The sequence below is a fragment of the Antennarius striatus genome, chromosome 11, assembly GCF_040054535.1.
Source record: "Antennarius striatus isolate MH-2024 chromosome 11, ASM4005453v1, whole genome shotgun sequence".
NCBI lineage: Eukaryota > Metazoa > Chordata > Actinopteri > Lophiiformes > Antennariidae > Antennarius > Antennarius striatus.
Genome location: NC_090786.1, coordinates 20,829,710 through 20,853,779, shown reverse-complemented (window position 1 = coordinate 20,853,779; position 24,070 = coordinate 20,829,710). Strand labels below are relative to the sequence as shown.

Here is a 24,070-nt window from a genome sequence, read left to right as displayed (position 1 = left end):
CTGAAAGAGCAGAAATCCAGCTTTTTATTGTTTGAATATTCAGTGTATTAAGACACACCTGGGAAACAACAAAAAAACACAAATTTGTCAGTATGGTATTTTTGCTGACATGAGAAACTGTTGCGTTCGCACAAAAGTAGTTATCGTCAAAGTTCTTTAACAGATCTAGATGTAAATATCTAGACACCAAAGTTGGAATGCTGATCTTGTTGCATTCACCTTTTGATGTTTTCATTGTGCAGAAAAGTGGAGGAAATTAACCTCAATGTAGGTTTAGAGGGGCGTTAAGTGATGCACGCGATAGGAGCAGATCTCATTACAGTTGTGAAGGGAGGGAACCTTCATCCCTCTACTGAAGTGAAGGAATCAAACATCAACATTGTTCTAGAATGAAACTGAAGGGGTTGGAGCTTCCTCTGAGTTAGCAGTAAAAGGGACGACCTGTGTGACCTTGTTCCATCTCCTTGTCGTGTTTTCTGTCATGGATCTGACTTCAGACACACAATGTGATGAACACTTAGAATCTACCTGCTCACATGTTAATGTGTTCTAACTCCTATAATTAGAGTCAGACTCATACTAAATTAATTTATCGGTGTGTGAGAGTCACAGCAAACTGGGATGGAAACAAGTCTTCTCTGAAAATTAGTTTTTTGTTTGTTTTTTTGCTGCATTTTTTTACAGTGTTGTAGTCTGACTAGCTCTAAATGTTGAAGTGACTAAAATTAAAATTACTCTCTATCACTTGATCAATGCAAACCCACACCCTCTGAATATAACAAACACATATCTGCAGTAGAGGGGTGTGAAAAGAATGGACTCGCTGATTTTCTAAAAGATGTTTCTAAAAAAATGGTCTCAGAATTCAGTTCAGTTGTGCAGTCGTATCCTCAGGGTGTTCCTGATCACATGCGTCTCTGCAAGAAACGCAGCCAGAGCCCAAAACGGGGCGTACTCCAGGGTCACCAGTCCAGCCAGGCTGTAGCCGTAGCCCGAGTAGTCCCAGGGACACGCTCCCAGCAGCCTCAGCGCCGCCCCCCAGCTGAACTCCCACAGATAGATGAACAGAGTGTAGGCCGTCAGACGCACCGGTAGCGGCCGATGCCGAGTCAGCAGCTGCTCCCTCAGGCCCTCCATCAGGTAGATGGCGCTAGCGTACATAGGCAGCGCCCACAGGCTGCTGTGACCCCCCAGACGCCGGTCCTGGGTTCTGCTCCAGTCCCACAGGGCGGTAAAGGTGACCTCACAGAGGCAGCCATGCAGCGCATACACATAGAGACGCAGCACAGCGGGGAGGGGGCCCCCTGGGGGGCCGCCCAGCAGCTCCGAGGGGGACGCATCTGCAACAGAGCAGAGAAACACTAAATGACAATAACAATATAATATTCACAACCGCTGCAGATAGAAAAAGCAGATTACTCCGGCAGCAAAGGAGATGAAAATGAGATAATAACCTTGACCTTGAAAAAAGTAGGTCAAGGTCAAATGTAAACTTTTGTACATTTTTTGCACACATCTCTGAAACCTGATGAGATATAATCACAAAACAAAAAACAACATTGTCAGGGAGCCAGAGGCTCAAAAATGTGATGACCTTCACCTTTGGAAAATGCGTCACGTCTTTAATATTAAAGACACACACACACACACACACACACACACACACACACACACACACACACACACACACACACACCTACCTTTGGTCAGACTGGTGTTTATTTCTCCTCTACGGGACTCACAGCAGGACGAACTGGCTGAACTGTGGATTAATGGGCGACTAGCTTCGTTTATCGGTTGAAGACTGGGACAATCTTCAATCAAATGGTTTTAATATAATTTTTTTAAAAAGAGGTCGAGATCAGTCACCCCTAAATAAAATATGCAAAATAATTGTAACCATTTACTTTCAAAATTAAACAGTCAAAGTGTCCAACTCCATCACTTGAATAACTTCATCCACAACAAGGATGCAGTGACACACACACACACACACACACACACACACACACACACACACACACACACACACACACACACACACACACACAGACCACATGAAGCTTCCAAAATGGAAGTTGTAAACATAATAAATGAACATTCTTACCTCGTCCTTTACCCCTCTGTGATCTCCAGGTATTTACAGCTCTGGCCTCCATCCCTGACCAGCATATGGGTCTTTGTACCTTTTTAATCCCTCTGCTGTGTGTGTGTGTGTGTGTGTGTGTGTGTGTGTGTGTGTGTGTGTGTGTGTGTGTGTGTGTGTGTGTGTGTGTGTGTGTGTGTGTGTGTATCTTAGGCTAAACATTAAGCGGCTTCATGGTATCAGAGTGACGTGTCTGTCACAGACCCAGGAAGTGAACCTGGATTACCTGAGGAGAACAAGCGGATGCATCTCCAGTAATGGTATTGATGGTATTGATGGTATTGATGTGAGCCTGACAGGTCATTCCTCTGTGAATAGTTTCTTTCTCTGAGGCCAAACACAAGGTTATCAGTGACTCACAGCAGACGGTTGTGTCGAGGAAGCTGCCTGAAGTATTCATGTATTGATAGATGGAAGAACTGACTGAAACTTCTATTGGACTTATGATCTATTTTCAGTTTCTAGCTTCAAGCAATATTCAGTAATCTTTATGAATAAAATACATTTTTATTATTGTAGTTATTATTATATGATTATTTATATTATTATATTTATTGTTTTCTATTATTATTGTTGTTGTTGTTGTTATTATCATTAGTGCACGTGTCTCTCTGTAAGTAATTCAGTAGCAGTAGTCTTGCTAAATTTTACAGATATGTTAAGTTTAAATATAGCACACATTGTCTTCCATCAGTATCTGAGATATCCTTTGTCCCTCCAGGGAATCTGCAGTAGCTTCAGTCACCTCAAAGTCACATTTTTATGGAAAACTAATATATTTATACAAAAACTTTTTTAACGAATGTAATGGGAATGTTGTTTCAGGGTTGTTATTTGCGTGAGGTTTGGAAGTTTGTGATTACAGACAGATTACATCCCAGTGTCATTTCTATGTTGGGGGAAACAAATGAATTGGTTCATATTAATAAGTCCTGCATTCATCACAAAGTCGTTTTACAGCTGCATGTTGAAGTAAGCTCCTTTCCACAGATATATTACATTTATTTGCATATTATATGTCAAAGCTCCATTTATTTGTATTTAATATGCAAATAAATGGAATATATCTGTGGGAAGGCGCTTACAGTACTTCAACATGCAGCTGTAAAATGACTTTGTGATGAATGCAGAACTTATTAATATGAACCAATTCATTTGTTTCCCCCAACATAGAAATGACACGGGGATATGGTTGTCTGTCTGTAATCACTTTGGAAATATAAAATAAATGTCTTATTACAATAATACATTTATTATTATTATTATTATTATTATTATTATTATTATTATTATTATTATTATTATTATTATTATTATTATTATTATTATTATTACCATCTGTTTACCATCCCTTGTGTTTCGTCCAATACTTCGTGCTGTACTGTCTGTGTTGTACAACCTGTGTTGTACTGCCTGTGTTGTACTACCTGTGTTGTACTACCTGTGTTGTCCTGCCTGTGTTGTACTACCTGTGTTGTACTGCCTGTGTTGTACTACCTGTGTTGTACTACCTGTGTTGTCCTGCCTGTGTTGTACTACCTGTGTTGTACTACCTGTGTTGTCCTGCCTGTGTTGTACTACCTGTGTTGTACTGCCTGTGTTGTACTACCTGTGTTGTACTACCTGTGTTGTCCTGCCTGTGTTGTACTACCTGTGTTGTACTGCCTGTGTTGTACTATCTGTGTTGTACTACCTGTGTTGTCCTGCCTGTGTTGTACTACCTGTGTTGTACTGCCTGTGTTGTACTACCTGTGTTGTACTACCTGTGTTGTCCTGCCTGTGTTGTACTACCTGTGTTGTACTACCTGTGATGTACTACCTGTGTTGTACTACCTGTGTTGTCCTGCCTGTGTTGTACTACCTGTGTTGTACTACCTGTGATGTACTACCTGTGTTGTACTACCTGTGTTGTCCTGCCTGTGTTGTACTACCTGTTTACCGTGGGTCAGAAAGGACTGCAATTTCATCTGTGCTGTATGTCATTGATCAAAGCTAGTGCTTTGATCAATGACTGTAGGTCAGAGCACTAGCTTTGATTTTGAACTATGCAAGTATGTCAGGGTAAAATTTTGAATTCAGTCTCTGACTGGCTTGTTATTTTTGCAAAGGCCTGTAGCAAAAGGCTGCAGATCAAAGCTCAGGCTCTATGATGTAACAAACAACCATAGATCAAAGAAACGGGAGGCGAGAATGAGGAATGAGAGAAAAATGACCTTACCTCGGGCTCATGCCAAATAAAGTGGTAATTGTTAACTGCACTTATTTTTCCTTCTTTTCTGTCCAGATTTACATTTGTGGTGGTTTCATAGCAGTATTTTCCTTCAAAGTTGTGAATTTTATTGTCCAGAGTTTGACTAATGGACAAGTTTCATCGACATGATTTTATCTAGTTATTATTATTATTATTATTATTATTATTATTATTATTATTATTATTATTAGTTTTTTGCTGTCAAAGGTTTGTTAAATGTTTTGGTTCTGTTTTAAATGATAGCTTATAGATAAATAATATAAATAATCGCAATAATATACAGTATTACACCTATCTGTTAACTAAAACACATTTCCAGTTACACAACTCATCTCATAACAATTTATTAAGCAGAAAGTTATATGTTTTTCTGAAAACAGAGGGAACGTGTTCCATCTGTTACATGTGAGGTCTTTTTGGGGTTGTGTCTCATTCAACTCAGCACATTATCAATGATCAATTTCCCTGACAAAACCTCCTTGAGGGATCAGTAAAGTAATACTATTGCTACTACTTTCTGATTTACACTACATTATATCAGTAATTGTGATTATGAAACAAGTCAATTCAATTTCTTATTTAGCCCCATATTTGTACTATAAGTCTGCTAGCTCATTAACTCATATTTTATATACAGTGTATGGGTGCAGAACCAGTGGCTCCACACATGAACAGTGGTCACTAAATTCATTAAGTGTTTTTCAATGCAGATGTTAGTCCAGATGGAACCACCGCTGAATGGTGGATCTCTGGATCATAGTCCAGATACACCAGCAAACACTCTGGAAGGGGATGCACTGGAGTCAATGACCGTAAAGTTATCAGACTGTCAAAGGTCAGTGTGGTCAGCTGGGCACACTGTGTCTTTGTTTTACTGATAATGTGTGAAGAATTGTCACCAAAGAAAATTTACTTAATGCTCGAAAAACATGTACAGCCTCTTTGTCAGGTACACAGTTAATTATCACCAATAGTTGACTTCTTCTTTTCCTTTGGCTTTTCCCTTCAGGGGTCTCCACAGCCAATCAGTGTCCTCCATCTAACCCTGTCTTCTCATCCTCTTCTCTCACACCAACTACCTTCATGTCCTCTTTCACTACATCCATAAACCTCCTCTTTGGTCTTCGTCTAGGCCTCCTGCCTGGCAGTTCAGAACTCAGCATCCTTCTACCAATATATTCACTATCTCTCCTCTGGACATGTCCAAACCATCTCAGTCTGGCCTCTCTGACTTTATCTCCAGAACCTCTAACATGTGCTGTCCCTCTGATGTACTCATTCCTGATCCTATCCATCCTGGTCACTCCCAGAGAGAACCTCAGCATCTTCATCTCTGCTACCTCCAGCTCTATCTCCTGTCTTTTCCTCAGTGACACTGTCTCTAGACCAAACAACATCTCTGGTCTCACCACAGTTTTGTACACCTTTCCTTTCATTTTAGCTGAAACTCTTCAATCACACATCACACCTGACACTTTCCTCCACCCGTTCCATCCTGCCTGGACACGCCTCTTCACCTCTTTTCCACACTCTCCATTTGTCTGGACTGTTGACCCTAAGTACAATAACGAGGAGGAGATGAGGAAGGCCCAGCAGGAAGTGAGACTCTTGCCTGAGGGAGGCCAAGGAGGCGTACAGGAGGAAGCTGGAGAAGCAGCTGGGGCGCACCCAGGTGTGGGAGGTCTGGAATGGGATGAGAACCATCACCGGACACGGGAAAGGGCGCAGCACTGTGGAGGGGAACAGTGAACGAGCGAATGAACTAAACAGCTTTTTCAATTGGTTCAGCTCCCCCACCACTCCTGGCTCCTCGTCCCAGGCCTCTTCCGGTCCTGCAAACTGCTCCGCTGATGCTCCCTCCTCCTGTGCTTCCTCTCCTTCCACCCCTGCCACTTCTCCCGAGCCCCTCCAAGAGCTGCGAAGCTCAATGGCCCCACCTCAACCACTGGACTTCCAACCTCGCCACAACCTCCTGCTCCCACCACAACCGAGACCGTCATCACTGCAGACCCGGTGACAACAACGCTGAGGAGGCTCCATCCCTATAAGGTGGCTGGACCGGATAAGATCTCCCCAAGACTCCTCCGAGCCTGTGCTTCGGAACTAGGGGACCCCCTGCAACGATTGTTCAACCTCAGTCTGCTGCTGGGGAGGGTCCCGTCACTGTGGAAGACCTCCTGCATTGTCCTGGTACACAAGAAAAGACGCCCTACTGAGCTCAACGACCACCGACCGGTCGCTCTGACCTCCCACGTAATGAAGACCCTAGAGCGACTGGTCCTGGAGCTCATGCATCCACAGGTGCAGGGTGCTATGGACCCTCTCCAGTTCACCTATCAGGCCAAGGTTGGGGTTGATGACGCTGTCTTGTACCTCCTCCACCGTGTGCTCTCCTACCTGGACGCCGGGGGCTGTGCCCTCAGAGTGCTCTTCTTCGACTTTTCGAGCGCCTTCAACACCATCCAGCCCCAGCTCCTGCAGGATAAACTGACCTCCATGGCTGTGGACCCCTACCTCGTGAGCTGGATCACGGACTACCTAACGGACAGACCCCAGTACGTCCGTATGGGGGACTGTTTGTCTTCTATGGTGACCAGCAGCACGGGGGCGCCACAGGGGACCGTTCTCTCCCCCATTCTCTTCCCACATTACACATCGGACTTCAAGCACAACTCGGATACATGCCACATACAGAAGTACTCCGATGACACCGTGATAGTGGCATGTATCCGGGAGGGTGATGAGGGGGGGTACAGGGCATTGGTGGCTGACTTCGTAGAGTGGTGCCAACAGAACCAGCTCCAGCTCAACGTCTCCAAGACAAAGGAGATGGGGCTGGATTTCCGGCGGGCACCTCCCTCTCCACAGCCGGTGATCATGGAGGGCAGTGAGGTGGAGGTGGTAGGAAACTATAAGTACCTGGGACTGCAGCTAGACAGCAGACTGGACTGGTCACTCAACTCCAACTGTGTGTACAAGAAGGGGCAGAGCAGGATGTACTTCCTAAGGAGGCTGGCCTCCTTCAACATCTGTCCTAAGCTCCTTCTCATGTTCTATCAGTCCGTAGTCTCCAGTGTGCTGTCATACGCCATTGTGTGTTGGGGTGGGGGGGCCAGGAAAAGAGATATGGACCGTCTGAACAGACTCATCCGCAGAGCGGACTCAGTGGTCGGGCTGAGCCTGGACTCTGTGGAGACGCTTCTGGAGAGCAGGACCATGTCTAAAATTAAGGCCATCATGAACAACACCAGCCCCCCCCTGCACACCACCTTCTCCCAGCAGAGGAGCACCTTCAGCGGCAGACTGCTGTCACACAGCACCTCCACAGAGAGGCTGAGGTCCTCCTTCGTGCCCCGTGCCATCAGGGGGTACAATGACTCTCAGGAGGAGCGGGGGGGAGGTGGCGAGGTCAGCACGGGGTTGAATGGATTTTATTTAATTTTGTACTGTTTATATTTTAATTTTATAATGTTTATATTTTAGTTATAGTTTAGTATATGTCCTGTTAATGCTGCATGTGTCTGACATAGACATAGTGTATGTCTTGTGGTATGTCCTGTTTAGTTTTTCCTGGTGTTTGGCTGAGCAGTGGATATGTGCAATTTCCTCCGGGATTATTAAAGTATCTATCTATCTATCTATCTATCTATCTATCTATCTATCTATCTATCTATCTATCTATCTATCTATCTATCTATCTATCTATCTATCTATCTATCTATCTATCTATCTATCTATCTATCTATCTATCTATCCATCCATCCATCATCCATCCATCCATCCATCCATCCATCCACCCACCCACCCACCCACCCACCCACCCATCCATCCATCTAGAAACACCTCCTGACCACCCAGAGCCTGTCTTAACTCCTTCCTAAAAGTCATGCAACACTCTTCCTTTTTCAGCTTCCACCATTTCGTCTTCTGCTCTGTCTTTGCCCTCTTCATCTTCCTCACCACCAGAGTCATCCTACACACCACCATCCTATGCTGTTTGGCTACACTCTCACCTACCACTACTTTACAGTCACTGATCTCCTTCAGGTTACACCGTCTACACAAGATGTAGTCTACCTGTGTGCTCCTACCTCCACTCTTATAGGTCACTCTATGTTCCTGCCTCTTCTGGAAGAAAGTATTCACTACAGCCATTTCCATCCTTTTTGCAAAGTCAACTCTCCTGGATACCACACCTGCCCATCACCTCCTCATCACCTCTGTTTCCTGCTCCAACATGTCCATTGAAGTCTGCACCAATGACAACTCTCTCACTTCTAGGTCTGCTCTGTATCACTTCATCAAAGTCCGACCAGAATTTCTCCTTCTCCTCCAGCTCACATCCTACCTGTGGAGCATACCCACTAACAACATTGAACATCACACCTTCTATTTCTAGCTTCAGACTCATCACTCTATCTGACACTCTTTTTACCTCCAGGACATTCCTAACAAACTCCTCCTTCAAGATAACTCCTACTTCATTTCTCTTCCTATCTACACCATGATAGAACAACTTGAACCCTGCTCCTAAACTTCTAGCCTTGCTACCTTTCCACCTGGTCTCCTGGACACACAGTCTGTCTACCTTCCTTCTCTGCATCATGTCAACCAGCTCTCTACCTTTTCCTCTCATAGTTCCAATATTCAATGTACCTACTCTCAGTCCTATACTCCTGACACTCCTCTTCTCTTTCTTCGAGCGAACGCACTTTCCTCCTCTCCTTCTTCGACCAACAGTAATCCAATTTCCACCGGCGCCCTGTAGGTCAACAGCGCCGATGGCGGTCGTTGTTAACCTGGGCCTCGACCGATCCGGTATGGAAGTCGTAGGTTTGATTCGCATGTTTGATTTGGCAAAGTTTTACGCCGGATGCCCTTCCTGATGCAACCCTCTGTATTTATCCGGGCTTGGGACCGGCACAATGAGACACTGGCTTGTGTCCTCTGACGGCTACATTATCACCAATACTTGACTAAACTAGAATTAAGACGACTTCATGATGGAGGACAAATAGTTTTGTAAATTAAAATGAGAATCAATGAGGTGAGATCATAAAATTAGTAGTGGAATGTGAACACGGAATGTGAATGTTTAATTGATGAAACACTAATTTCCCTTCAGTGATTATAATCAGTACATATATTAAATAAAATAAAAAACGAGATGAGGATAGATAATTAGACTACAAAAATGAACGGTGGTGTGATGAGACAGGGTGAGCTGACGTGTCAAGATATTTACTTAATCATGTAATCAATGTCCAGCTCCAAACGCACTCAAGATCTGAGTGATTTAATGTAAGTCTGCAATGTCAGAGTGTTTAGACCCGATAGAAGAAACCACACAATAGACGAAGGGGGTCAAACTCATTTTTACAGGGGGCCACGTCTGCATAATGTCTGTCCTCAAAGGGCCAGATGTAACTAATAAATGTAAATAAATGTTACTCAATGTAATGTAAAATAATTTTAATTACTCCTTAATGTTAAATAACTCTGAATTTATGACTTATTCTAGTTCCAAACATTACAGTTAGACAGAAGAAACATGTTTGTTTCCCTGTTCTAACATAAATCCTTTTAATTTGTCAGGATATTAAACCCACAGAACTCCATCAATCAAGGATCAAACTATCAATCAATAAAGAAAAATAACATCAAACACAAGTTGGGACATTAACTTTGTTCAAAATGTTTTAGTCAACGTTAAACTGGGCTTAATTATCGCATTGTGGGAAATGTAGTTTTGGTCAAAGCACACTTTTGACCTATTTATTTTTAGACACTCTGACCTTTTATGCTCTTGCGGGCCACACATAATGATTTGGCGGGCCACATTTGGTCCCCGGGCCTTGAGTTTGATGCAGAGACAGTCAAAACCTGGTAGGGGCGTTCTGCAGAAATGGGGGAACGGTTTAATCCAACCCAATCCACTTGATTTATTTTGCACAATTTAAGTAAACACAAGGTTTCCAAAGTCAATAAATAGAAAACACAACAGACGCACCATAAAAACATGAACATAATGCAGTTAAATAAAATATCAAAAATCCAATAAAATACCTTAAAATAAGTTAAAAGCAGAAATAAAATCAGATAAAAACAATACAAATTATGTGGAAAATAATTGTAAAAAACACTCTAAATGGTGTCAAACGCCAGGGGAAAGACAAAAGAGCCTCCCAGAAACAATATAAGTAATTAGCATAGATTACACTCTTGTTTTGTTGTTGTTTTTTTAGACACCCTTTCGGTAAAATCTGGGTCAATTTAAAGAATCTCTTTCAGAATTTGTGGTTTATTTCAATCTGTCTGTTCAATAAACTTTGTGATTGGTTGAAATTTGGCATCTTTGTCTTTGTGCTGTTTGTGGAATCAGCAGACACGCTTGTCCGGGTATCTGGGTACAGGAGAACTCTGGTCTTTTCAATTCTGACAGAGGGTAGTTAATTAGGTGATGAAGATGAAAAGTGATTTGATGAGGATGGGATGAGATATAATGAGACGAGGACTCAGGCACTGCAGGAGGAAGATGAGCGACCATCTGAAGAGGAGTAGTGGTCAGGAGACGTGTCCAGGTCTGAGGAGCGTCGCTGCAGCACAGAGAGAGGCTCATGAGCCCCTCGGGTTCGTGGACAGGTTTAACTCATTGACCCCACCCCCTAGCACACATTCCTTGGCTCTTAAACGACACAACGCCTCAGTGTGCCACCCCCTCCCCCATTCCCTTGGCCTTCACCCCTGACCTTCTCCTCTTCTCCCTCATTCCTTCCTGATTTTGCAGCTCCTCTGTCACTGCGAGCCCCCTCCCTTACTGTTAGCCCCCAGCAGGAAAACTCCCTCACACCAGAAGAGGTCAATGTAAATAAGTCAAAGGTCAAAATGGAACAAAACCCAAGGTCATACAACGACTGTGTGAGGTTTTACAACACTTCCATGACAAGGGTCAGAGGTCGTTTCATGTTCTAGTACCAGTGAAAGACATCTGGACTGGTCCCTGCTCCCATTAGAGGAACAGCGACATACTGAAGAACCACAGACCAGTTTACTGACTACATTAGGAACATTCTGGAGCGTCTCAAACTGATGGTTGAAGACATTAGAGCAGGGGTGTCATCACTGAGGGCCACATCAGCATAACGGCAGAGGTAACTAATAAATGTAACTAAATGTAACTCAATGTAATGTGCAATAAATGTAACGACTCCTTAACGTTAAATAATTTATAACTTATTGAAGTTCCAAACATTACAGGTAGACAGAAAAAACAGTGTTTGTTTCTCTGTTCTAACATAAATCCTTTTAATTTCTCAGGTTATTAAACCCACAGAACTCAAAGCACACTTTTGACCCATTTATTTTTAGACACTCTGACCCTTTATTATCTTGCGGGCCACATAAAATGATGTGGGGGGCCACATTTGGCCCCCGGGCCTTGACTTTGACACATGTGTTTTAGAGTCATTCTCTCCTCAGGACTTTCTCCCCAGCAGTATGAGAGCGCTGCAGGTGGACAGCTCCATGACTACCTCACCTTAACAACACCAGGCTACAGGGAGGGTGTGTGTGTGTGTGTGTGTGTGTGTGTGTGTGTGTGTGTGTGTGTGTGTGTGTGTGTGTGTGTGTGTGTGTGTCAGTCCTGATCATCGGTGCCCTCTAGAGGACTGTCTTCACTCCATTTTTATTCCCTCTCCACACCACTGACCCTCCACACCACTTTAAATACAACAGTGACTCATGCCTACAGCAGTGATCCGGTGACAGAGTCATTGTGGGATGTGTGTGTGTGTGTGTGTGTGGGGGGGGGGTATAGGAGTGTCATTGGAGCCTTTTGTAGACTGGTGTGAAAATAACCGCCTATCAGCTGGAGGTGGACCTCACCACTAACATGGTCTCGGTCTGAGGCCTGGACATTGTCAGTACAGTCCTACAGACCAGTGGGTGTTAGCCAGCGTTCTGTTCTGTGTGTGGGAGACGGTAGAAAGTCTTCAGATGCCCAAAGGACTGAAAAACTACTGTAGAAAGTGGGTCTGTCTTTCTATAATCCACCGTTAACCAAAAAGGTTGCAGTTTTGAATCCAAATATGTCAGAGAACTGTCCCTTCTGCTTCCTGGACTGTCAGAGACTCGACAATCTGTCCCGGTTTTTTCTGTATTTTTCTCTCATTCGGTCATGTTTTCGACAGGCAGGTGTACATTATTGGTTCGAAATGTAGGAAAAAATCATAAAAAGGATCGTCAGATTCTAAATTTTCTTCTTGGCCGAGCAAAGATGGCGATTTATCTAAGCAGGAGGAAAAAGGTTGAAGGTTCATCTGACTAAAGGGCAGAAGCCATGCATTTTGAGAAGAATGTGTCAAACAAGAATCAGAATAGAGTTTAACTATTTCAGAGCTATGAATGATTTAGACACTTTAACACTTTCACTTTTCAAATTACATTTATTCATCTAAATAAAAATACAAGATAATCACGTTGACACAAAATCCAAAAGAGATTCATGCAAAAAAGGAATTCACATCTCAAAAAGAAACAATGGTAGGGTTGTCATCAGTACTGTGTGTTTCCTGAAGCAAAGAAAACATCAAACTTTTTAACATTTATAAAACTAAAAAAAACACAAGTTTGAACACAGATACCTGTATGTTTTTATAATCGAAATATTAGATAGTAGATTTTGAAGTATTTATAATTATTACTACATTAATGTAACGGATAATAATGATAAGGCCAATGATAATTTTAATAACAGTGACCTATAAGAATTTAAGAGCAATTCGCCACAAGCTTGCATATACAGGTACAGTATACACCCATGTCCAGTGGGGTAAAGTCCATCTCCATGTGGTTTAGTGGTTGCCATGGTGAATCGATGTACAGGATTAACATCGATTTTTTTATTGTGGTATTTCACACGCTTAACTCAAAGTAAACAAATTAATAGTTGACAGAATTAATACAATCAACGTCTCTGGAACCAAATATTCAGTTTAACATCTCGAAACAAGTGAACTCAGGATTGGACCGAGAGTTTCCGGGTTACTTGTTTGTAGAGCCTTCATATAGGCCTGTGATCGCTGACTCGAGCGAGCTCCAGTGGCGCAATCGGTTAGCGCGCGGTACTTATACGACAGTACACTGTAGAGCAATGCCGAGGTTGTGAGTTCGAGCCTCACCTGGAGCAGCTTTTTAACGCATCACGGACAATGGTCCTTCTGACGTCATTTACTTCTTTTCTGTTCCCACTACTAAAAACAACAACAACAACAACATGTCACCGATTTATCAATGCGGTCGAAATAGCCCGCTGTCGATAGCACTAATACACCTTTATAAATTACACTGTAACGTTAATGATCCAATATCTTGCATGACGTGTTACATCCATTTACGTTTAAATAAAGATTACTTCGAACAATAATCTTTAAACTGTAACAAGTTATAAATGCAAGTCACGATATAAATATTTCGTAAATAACAAAGTATCGCTCATCTTTTATTGCTTAAAAAAGTTACTAAGACACTAAGTTTAACATGTACAGTTAGTTAGTGTTTCAACTCTCCAAAAGGAAAAAAAAAAAAGGAACTATGTCAACTTCACGTCCCGATGCCGACAAAATACTGAGAACATGTTGGAAAGAAAGACACTGAACGTCCTGTTGAGGAGCCACAAGGGGGCGCTGTTGTCCACTGTTCAAACGAGCTGCTGTTTTTGTGACCCGCCGTTGGTGGCTGGCTTGTCTGACGGCAACATGTACACTGTACTCACTTATCATTAGACCATAAATCACAAGAAAAACATCCACAGAGCAATAAGTCACAGACTAGTCCACACAACAGCCCATGCAACAAACAATAACACAAACTAATCTACAAAAAAAATAATAATAATGCTCCGCGGTGCACTGGCGTCGTACCCGGAGTGTCCCCCGCCTCACTCCCTATGCCAGCTGAGATAGGCTCCAGGTCCCCGTGACCCGCTACGGCGGATAAAGTGGCAGAAAATGAATGAAAATATAATAATATAATATAATTATAATATATTATAATTATACTATATATAATTAAATAACTGGATATTTATATATAATATATAATTATACATATAATTATAATTTACATTATATATATACTGTATATATATAATATTATAATATATACAGTAAATGTATATAATAATATACCAAAAAAAAGAAAACCACAAATGAAACTAAAGAATTTCACAGAATAATTCACAGACTAAAATACAAACTAATCCACTGATTCAAACAATTAAATACAGTATAAAATGTTAAAAATCAAGATGTTCCTACTAGTTATGGTTACGTCATTATCAGGGAACATAGCATCCGGTGAGGTTCAGAAAATGCACCAGGCACATCATTTGTGGAAGGTTTAGCATGTTGTAGTAACTGTATTGATTAAAAAATAATTGTTTGGGGTGAAAATGTAAGTTATAGATTGAAAACCATCATTAATGTTCAAAGAAGTTGTTCACTATGACAACTGTAACTGCCAATCAGGCAGTCATCTTCCTCTTTGAAGTGCGATAATATTGATAAAACCATCACTATTGCTGTTGTCAAAGATGGGCTTTGGTGTGAATTATATATACATGTGGTCAAGTTGTTGTACTATAACTCCTCAGCGTTCATCTTCAGTGCTTTTACCTGTCTCTGATGTTCTCTCCAGGGTTGCTAAGCCCAGATAGTTTAGTGACACTCATCATAAGGTAGCGCACGTCAGCAATATTTGGGATTTTCTGAAAAATCTATCTGAGATGATTTTGGCTGGAGTCTGGGTCGTATTGTGAAAATCACACTTTTTCAGGTCTCTACATATACATAGTGGTCCTCCCTAACCGGACCTACTCCTGGAATCTGGTAAACAAACACTTCCTGCATCAATAGATATTTGGAATTTTAGGAATTCATGGCCCGGACCGAATAACAACGATCGGATTCTGCTTGGAGTGTATTTGTTGTGTCACAAATCCGCTCTGTGATTGGACAGAGTGATTGACGATATTGATTGACTGACATACCCAAGGGCGTGGCCATCCCCGAGGGGGGAGTTTGTTCAGGCTACGGTAGCAGTGTGCAGTAATGACCTGGCTCAGAGCTACACACTGAAAGATCCTCACAAGCTGTTGAAGTCAGCTAGCTATGGCTAACTAGTTAGCGCTGCTTCAGTCAGGTGTGTATGTGTGGGTGTGTATATGTGTGTGTGTCCGCCCGAGGGCAGTGTTGATTGGTCAGTTGAGAGGGGGGAGGGAGCTAGGGAAGGCTCAGAGGGGGGAGGGGTGGAGGTCGGGAGCAGAGAGCCACGCCCCATTAAAACAGTTTTATGGAGCGGAAACGGATTTATCAATATTCAGTCAAAGATACTGAGGACCACGGATCACTTTGGGGCAAGACATTTCAAATGCAGTGTAGTTGGACATCTGGCAGCTGACATGAATTAAAAAAAACCATAATATGGGACTTTTTTAAGATTACTTACTGCCCTTTATGTCTTTCTGGTATGTAGCGCAGCAACATAGCAACTCCACTCCTGCCTGCTTGGGATCTTTTGGATGGTATTCCACATAAGTCCAACTGCTTTCCTCTCTGATGTCACCCTTCTTTGCTGGTATTTTTTTAGGCCTAGTTTGTTTTCTCTTCCCCTCTGGAGATCAGTTTAGCACTGTTTTTGCGTTGTCACATTTATTTCTTCTGAGGACATGTCCTGTCCACTTCCATCCCCTTCTCAGAAGCATAGTTCTCATGCTCTCTTTGTTTGCATTTATGCAATTGTTCTTCATTTGAGCGTCTATTTGGTCAAAATCTCAGGATTCTCTGTAGGGTGTGTGTGTGTGTGTGTGTGTGTGTGTGTGTGTGTGTGTGTGTGTGTGTGTGTGTGTGTGTGTGTGTGTGTGTGTGTGTGTGTGTGTGTGTGTGTGTGTGTGTGTTTAAATGCGTGTGCTGGTCTTGTGTTGTGAAGATCTGTCAGTCCGGTTTATCAGTCCCATATGAGGGGCAGTGTGGTGGTGGGGGGTGTTGTGGTGGGGGGGCTGATGACATGCATCCCAGTTCAAACAGATGCAGCAGGAGATGAAGGCAGAGGGTGAACAGAGTAGCCTTTATGTTCCTCTCCGCTGAGCCTGGGAAAAACTGTGCAGCCCTCACGTCTGCGTTTGGTGGCAGCAGGAAGGCATGTGGTCCTACAGGTGCTGCATAGCGCTGTTCAGACTCCATCATGGGCCACAGTCTGTGATCTCGTGAAAAAGGTGACAGTATTCCACGTATGTCGGTGAAAGTGAGGGCTGATGATGGAACAGGGTGTTGTTCAGTGTGTAAAAACATGTGAAGCTGCTCTGTTTAGAATACAGAAAGGTAATCTCTGTTTGCATTAGATTTACTGTTGATGCTTATTGTAATAGAATGAAAAAAGTTAACTGCTCAATACCTGACCTCTGACCTTCATGCCAAAATTTTATTTCACTTCCACCAATTCTACCTTTTTACAACATTAAGCTGATTGTTTCAAAGCGTAATGTGAAGGAACATTGTTGTTTCCTCTTGTCATTTGTCTTCAACAAATGCATGAAACTATTAGATTAGAGTAGATTAATGTTTATTATCATTAGATAATATACATATACAACACAACAAAACGCAGTTTGGTATCAAACCTGAGTGCAATTAGTTGCAAGTGTGAGATTAAGGTATACTGTATACATATAAGGTATATACTGTAGCGGTTCAGGCCCAACTCTCCTAATCTTGCAATTTCGTCATATCATTGTATGATGACAATAAAGCTAATTCATGTTAATCTTTATCGTAATATACTCAATATACAGGATAAAAGATTTGGTGCGTGAACATACTATGCTGCTAGACCTAATATAGATTTATATGGATGAATGTTGCGCTAATGCAGATTGTACAGATATAAAAATTAGATTAGAATATAGAGATTAAAGCGAAATGGACATATTATACTGGTGTATTTAATATATGTATATATGGATATCTAGAAAAGACACTTACATAATACACATATAAAACAAGTGGATAACAGATTGAGGTGATATAGACATACTATACAGATTTCAGAACTAATGCGATCAGTCTTAGCTGAGTCCACTAAGACCCTCTGGACTGTGGACCGGCGGGTTGCCGGTTCAAGGCCGGAGTAGACCAAAAACATTTGGATTGTGAGTAGCTAGTGGGCAGTGTAAGTTTACCTCCTGAGCACTGCCGAGGTGCCCTTGAGCTGGGCACCCCCCCCTCCTACAAGAAGCTCATTTGGTGTGCAGCTTCACAACATTGCAGAATTTTTAAAATATATACATGTTATATATGATTTAAGTAAGTTTCATCTCATCGAGGAGAGCGAGGAGTATGTGTCTCCATGTGTGCATGCTATCGGCGAGCAGCATCCGTGTGAGCACTGTTTTCCGAGACTCATGGTTCCTCTGGCCAGTTTACTTTTGCTTTGTGAGGTGGAATTTTTTCTTTGTGAATGGTTCCCAAATGTGTTGCAACTTCTAAGGCGGTTTAACATCAGTATGGGGAGGGTTCATAAACGATTAAATAAAAAAATAAGTATTTGGTAGCTATATTGTTGTTTTTCTTTTTTCACGTGTGGTCCTGGAACACTTTTACTGGGAGTAATGATGGATTACTGCAGCACTTAATCACATCAGCAGACATTTAAAAGTGCTAAAACAGACAGAGAAACCCAACAGAACCCTCCAGAGCAAAAGAGACAGCAACAGGGAAAAATTCCCTCATTGAGGAAGAAACTCCGGGCAGAAGCCAGACTCTGGAGGGCGGTCATCCACCTTGACCGGTTGGGTAGGAAGGGAAATATACTGGAAATAGAGACAGGATAAGGAAAAAAGACAGAGGCAGAGAGAGAGAGAGAGAGAGAGAGAGTGGGAGATAGGCCAGACAGAATTTACAGTCATAGTCGAACTCGTGCTGCTGAAGTGGGGGCGGGATCTTCAGGCCTTTGGATTTCCTGTCTGCTATACTTGTTCCCCACCTGTCGAACAGAAGCACATAGACAACGGCAGTGTCAAGCATTTGAAGGGTCAATGTAGTATCAGCAAGAAAAGCCAAGAAAGAGAACTAACAGAAGCTCCTAGTGTAAGTAGTGTTACTCCCTTTAATGTGGGAGACAGAGAAAATACCCTCAGCAGTCTAGGCCTATAGCAGCTTATCTAACGGACTCTGAGTGGTTTCTAATTGTAAGCTTCATCAAAGAGGAGGGTTTTGAGTCTACTCTTAAATAAGCTAAGGGTGTCTGCCCCCCAGGAGATTGTTCCAGAGTAAAGGAACCAGATAGCTAAAGCTTCTGCCTCCTGTTCTACTCTTAAAGACCTGACGGGTTACCACAAATTCTGCATCCTCAGATGGACAAGCTCTGGGAAGGTGATACAGTCCAGTGAGATCTTCGATGTAAGAGCCTTAGGGTGAAGAGCTTTATACGTGATCATGAGGATTTTGAATTTTATTCTAAATTTTATCGGGAGCCAATGTAAGGATGCCAGGACAGAAAAGATGAGATAGCCCAATTCTAGCGGCTGGCCTCTGGATTAGGTATTTGTCCCACCCCTCATAAGATCAGACAGGTTGCCCAGATGGGCCCATGTGTTCATGCTCACATAGCATCTGGGAGCAGCATTAACTGGTCCATGACTGTCCAGTGTCCGGTCACAGCTAAGGGGCTTGAACAAAACAGCAGGGTGGCCTGTTTCTTACGAAACCTGGGGTTACCCTCCTGGTCTGACTGTGGCTGGGTGGCCACTGGGTTCTCTAATGGTTTGTCTGTTTGTGCACTGGGGCCAGCAGTGGCCTGGGGACCCAGGCCTGTGGATGTTCGCTTGGTCCAAGGGCAGTATTGATGAGTGACGCGATGCCAGTCGGATCCATTGAATGGCAGATTTCCGATCATTGATTTGGGAGAGGGAATTGTTGGTGGACATTTCTTCTTGTCCTGTGCTGTTTGCTAATTTGTGAGTATCTGGACCTTGGTGCGAGGATGGGAGGAAGGGATTTACTGGAAATGTCTAGAACAGACCACCTTCTCATTGGTTTGTTTCTTCCCATTGGGCTGCTAACTCTTCCCTACTGGTCTAGGGCCAGTGTTGTGGCCAAAGTCTTTTTTGTGACTGTGTGTTACCTTGTGTGTGTACTCTGTGTGACTCTTGGGGTGACTATTTGTGTGACTTTGTCACACATGACTGTGTGTCAATCTGTGTGTTACTGTGTGTGTGACTATGTGTGAGTCTGTGTGTAAGACTGTGAGTGACTGCGTGTGTGTAAGCTCTGCATCTGTTGTATGAGGAGAGCAGGAGTTGGAGACGGGGGCTGAGGATCTGGATCTGATTACGGGCTGGAACGGCTCAGAGGGTTTGCGGCGCAGCGCTTCCTCAATCATACATTCCTGTGTGCGAACGGGGAAGGATCCATAGCAACGGGCCGGCCTGTTTCAGAGGGGCTCTGCAAAAGAACAGCATTATCAGAACAAGCAACAGCTCAGGATACAGTAGATGGATGGAAGATGAGTTCTTCACATTTCAGCAATGGGGATTAATGCAGATTGTCTGGTTACAAGGTCAAATTTTCACTTTTATACCTTTTTAGGTACACATTTTTGAAACCTGATGAGATATACTCACAAAACAAAAAGCAACATTTTCAGGAAGCCAGAGGCACAAAAACGTGACGATGATGTGATGATGAAAATGTGATGATGCCAACAGTCTGCAGTGTTGTCTTGCAGGTCAAAGGTGACCCACTACTACGTTTAGCTGTCGAAAAAAAACTTTTTCCTATTTGAAATGTGTTGACCCTTCCTAAAGGGACCCCAACATTAGAAAAAGTGATACTGAATCTTGCCATCAACCACCTGAGTCTGCAGTTGCGTCAGTCAAGAGAAAAAGGTGCCTGTTCTGCCCCTGGAAGGACTGTAAGACAAAAGCTGTGTGCCGCACAAGTGAGAAATACTTCTGCAAAGCCTACTCTCATGTTCGCACACATTGTCCTAGCGCTAAATAGAGTTGATGTTGAAAATTGTTCACAAAGTCTTCCTGAAACCTCCAAGAACGTGCACTTCATGTGAATTGATCGGTCTGAAATTGTCTGTAGGTATGTGTGTGTGTGTGTGTGTGTGTGTGTGTGTATGTGTGTGCGTGTGATTGTTTTGTTAGTCTTTCATGTGGCTACGCAGTGCACCGACATCGCGCCAGGAGTGTCGCCCGCCAGTCTCCTGGGATTGGCTCCAGAAACCCCCATCAGCCACAAAAACGGAAACAGCAGTCACAAAAATGAAAGTATTGTGTAACAAAAATACACGATAAAAAATGAATTATATTCAGTTGAATTGATAAATAAATAACAGGTTGTTTCATCGTGCAAAATATATTTTGGATTTAAAATTCAATTGAGCTGCTTTACTGTGGGGCTTTGGTCGGTCAGGTCAGCCTTCATCTCGGCCTTTGTTCCCTGTTTTGCCATCAGCACCATTTCTTCTGACAGTAAACACTTGGACCAATTCTCAGACTCCCTGAGCCGTATTTTGATTTATCGCACAAAGGAAAGAAAACATTAACTTCTCCCCCCTACACACTACCTCTTCGCTCTCCATTGTGTTTTACTATTCTCTTTATGGAAAATCCTTCAGCAACGTACAGGAAGTGGGCGTGGCCTCAGTAGCTGACTTTTAAGGGGTTGAGTGAAGTGCAGAGGTGTGTGTCTGATATTTAGATACCAGTAGAGAGCAAATATTTCTGACATGTCTGCTTTTTTGAACGGGTCTTCATGAGTTTCCCCATCCCTAATGTTAACTGTGGATTGAAGATGATCATAAATCATCTCTCATCCCTCCTCAATTTACAGCTGAAAAAATTCATTTATGTCTAAGAATGAAATACCACTAATCCTGTTTGACTTTATTGAGAACACTTGACATCAGCAGTCCATATTGGAGTTGTTTCTTTCACTCTGTCCTGTTTCCTGTTTGTTTGATGCATCCCCCCCCCCAAAATGTCTGATTTGTGCTAAGCTAATTACCACCTGGCTTAAGTTTTTCATTACTTGAGAATGTTTTGGGACTTTTTATTGTGTCATTATATCATAAGTGACCAGACCAGACAGGACTAAGGGATCAGCAGCAAAATATTCACAAGCAAGTGTTTCTAATGTTAATTTCTACACTGTGTTCCTGGGAAATTATCAGACCGTTAGTAAACTACATCAATCAATGTCCTTTGATATTCCTAATAGACCAGAAATGCCTTGAACGGCTCAGCAAATGACTTCTTCTTCCTTTAGTTGTGTTGTGGTGTTCTTGTTTGTTGGCCTTCGCTCTGCAGCAGCTGCAGTTGTCTAACAGTGAGACCTCTGCTCCTTTCCTTCTCATGTAGGGAGTCTTAGTGATGCTGTGAGTCGACTCAAACGGGGCTTAAGGCCAATAAGAGCTTCTCAGTGGTTGACAGCAAAGCAATGCTCTGATTAATTGTGACTCTATAGTAAAAATGTGCATAAAACAGATATAATTGTCTTTGGCAAAGAACTGTCATTCCTGCCTGTCTCAACCAGAAACATCTCCCCAACACTGTGTGTGTGTGTGTGTGTGTGTGTGTGTGTGTGTGTGTGTGTGTGTGTGTGTGTGTGTGTGCATGCGTGCATGTGCATGCGTGTGTGTGTGTGTGTGTGTGTATCAGTGTTCCCTCTGACCGAACATGTGTTTTGGCTCATCAAGACAGAACATGGAAACTGTGACTGCAGCTGTTGAGAAAGGAGATGAGTTTGTTAAACTTAATATTTTTAATTACACTTTCTTGCACTCTTCAACAGACCTTCCTTTTCCCACAACTGCTGTGTCTTAGAAACATCTAGAATTCGAACAGTTCTTTCAGCGTCCTAGCTCCAGAAATTTTGTCTGACCTGTTGATGAAGAACAGATTTTACAACTAGATTCGGGCATCATGAACTGATTTATGAAGTAACGTTCCTCTCTGAGATGATAGGAAGGAACCACCACGACAGCTGGGAAACAGGAAGTTCCATTATCAGCCACAGATTTTTATTCAGGCATCCTGACTAATCCTAAAAACATCACAATGGCTATTCAGGAATTCACCCATGATATCCCTGTGGAAATTGAACAAGCATGTGGGCAAAATGTGGATGGGTCATGGATGGACACGTACGTACGTACTAGACAAAAGATGTGGGAGAGAAGGCTTGACCTTGAAAACTACACTCGTACATTAAGCCTGTGGGGTTAGTGTTCTCCCACCAATGACTTCACACACACACACACATGCACATACTCACACACACACACACACACACACACACACACACACACACACACACACACACACACACACACACACGCACACACGCACCTGTCAGTGAATGTCTGAGATTTCACATGGTAGTGTTGCTTTTTTTTCTTCTCCTTTTTAGTGAACAGATGCTTTTTTAAATTTGTCTGCCTCTCAGAAAACTCATCATTTTAGGCAAACTCTTCATTTGACTCTGAGAACATTCATGAAACTTGTATATTCTGGTTGTACAGAATGCAAGTCTGGAGATACATACAAGTAAATAGCCCAAATGAGACACCAGCTCATTGCAGGGCCACACAAAAAGACTGACACACACACATGCACACCCTCATATAGATGGACAACTGTTTTGCAGTGATCAATGCACCTAAATTGCGTCTTCATGAAGTTGGAAGAAGCTGGAGAACCTGGAGAACCACATATAAGGCGCACCGGATTAAAAGGCGCATTGTGGGTTTATGAGAAAATTATACGCGTTTAGGTGCATCTTATAGTGCGGAAAATACTAAGTATTATTTTATTTTCAGTAATTATTTCTATACAGTGTATTTCTTATTTCCTGAGTTAAGTCACATTCTATTTATGTGTCCTCAGAGCAGCTTTTAAATGCAAAATCAGTTGCACTCTTGGGAAAATAAAGATGAACGTTGGACATGAAAACACCCGTCTCACATCTTTCATTTCCTCCCTCTTCTACGGATCTGATCACCCCCCCTCCCCCTTTACCCCTGAGACACTTATGCAACCCAATCAAGAGCCTATTTAGGGGAATCAAGTTAAATCAATTGTGATGTGAAGTGAAAACAAATAAAGACTGTTATATAACAATGGAGTTACTTCATAGATTAATGGATCTCAGAGCGGACATGGATTCCCAAGGCCTACATTTATTTCCGTCACTGTTGGAATCACCTCGACTGTGAGCAGTGTGGTGAGTGAGAACACAAAGCAAGCAAGGAGATAGAATTTCATTTCATTCCCCAACCCCAGCGTTAGGGAATGGTTTCGATCATTAGATGCATTTAAGTGAAACACATCGTGGCACTGAGTTGACTCTGTTTGCAGTTTTGGTTAGCTGTTCCTTGTCCTTTTATCGGTCCATCAGTGAGATCACATGTATAAAAACCTTCACCTTTCTGGATTTTGACTCTGTATATGAGGCATAATTGCAGTGTCTTGTTCTGAGAGGAGATAACTCGAATAATACCCACATGACTCTGTAGGCACATATTATACAACACGTAAAACCTAAGCGGAACCAAACAGGACACAAACAGAATGAACTAAATCAACGGGACTATAGGGGTCTGCCTTAGGG

At 42.6% G+C, this 24,070-nt stretch overlaps 1 protein-coding gene and 1 non-coding gene across 2 annotated transcripts; one reads left to right on the top strand and one right to left on the bottom strand.

The window, feature by feature from the left end:
• Nucleotides 1-65: 65 nt before the first annotated feature.
• LOC137604154 (transmembrane protein 229B-like) lies at nucleotides 66-2,193 on the bottom strand. The gene is made up of 2 exons (XM_068328104.1): nucleotides 2,108-2,193; nucleotides 66-1,340 (listed from the first exon to the last, which is right to left on the bottom strand). Exons 1-2 carry the CDS (start codon nucleotides 2,157-2,159, stop codon nucleotides 871-873), a joined length of 522 nt encoding a protein of 173 aa, XP_068184205.1. The 5' UTR covers nucleotides 2,160-2,193; the 3' UTR covers nucleotides 66-870.
• Nucleotides 2,194-13,490: 11,297 nt separating this feature from the next.
• On the top strand, nucleotides 13,491-13,584 carry trnai-uau (transfer RNA isoleucine (anticodon UAU)). The gene is made up of 2 exons: nucleotides 13,491-13,528; nucleotides 13,549-13,584. It is a non-coding gene; the product is annotated as a tRNA-Ile (tRNA).
• Nucleotides 13,585-24,070: the final 10,486 nt, after the last annotated feature.

Bases quoted from the DNA above. Each gene is read 5' to 3' on its own strand.
- LOC137604154 (XM_068328104.1), bottom strand. From the start codon at position 2,159: ATGGAGGCCAGAGCTGTAAATACCTGGAGATCACAGAGGGGTAAAGGA. The intron at 1,341-2,107 runs GTAAGAATGTTC...GCTCTGTTGCAG, and splicing joins ACAGAGGGGTAAAGGACGAG to ATGCGTCCCCCTCGGAGCTG.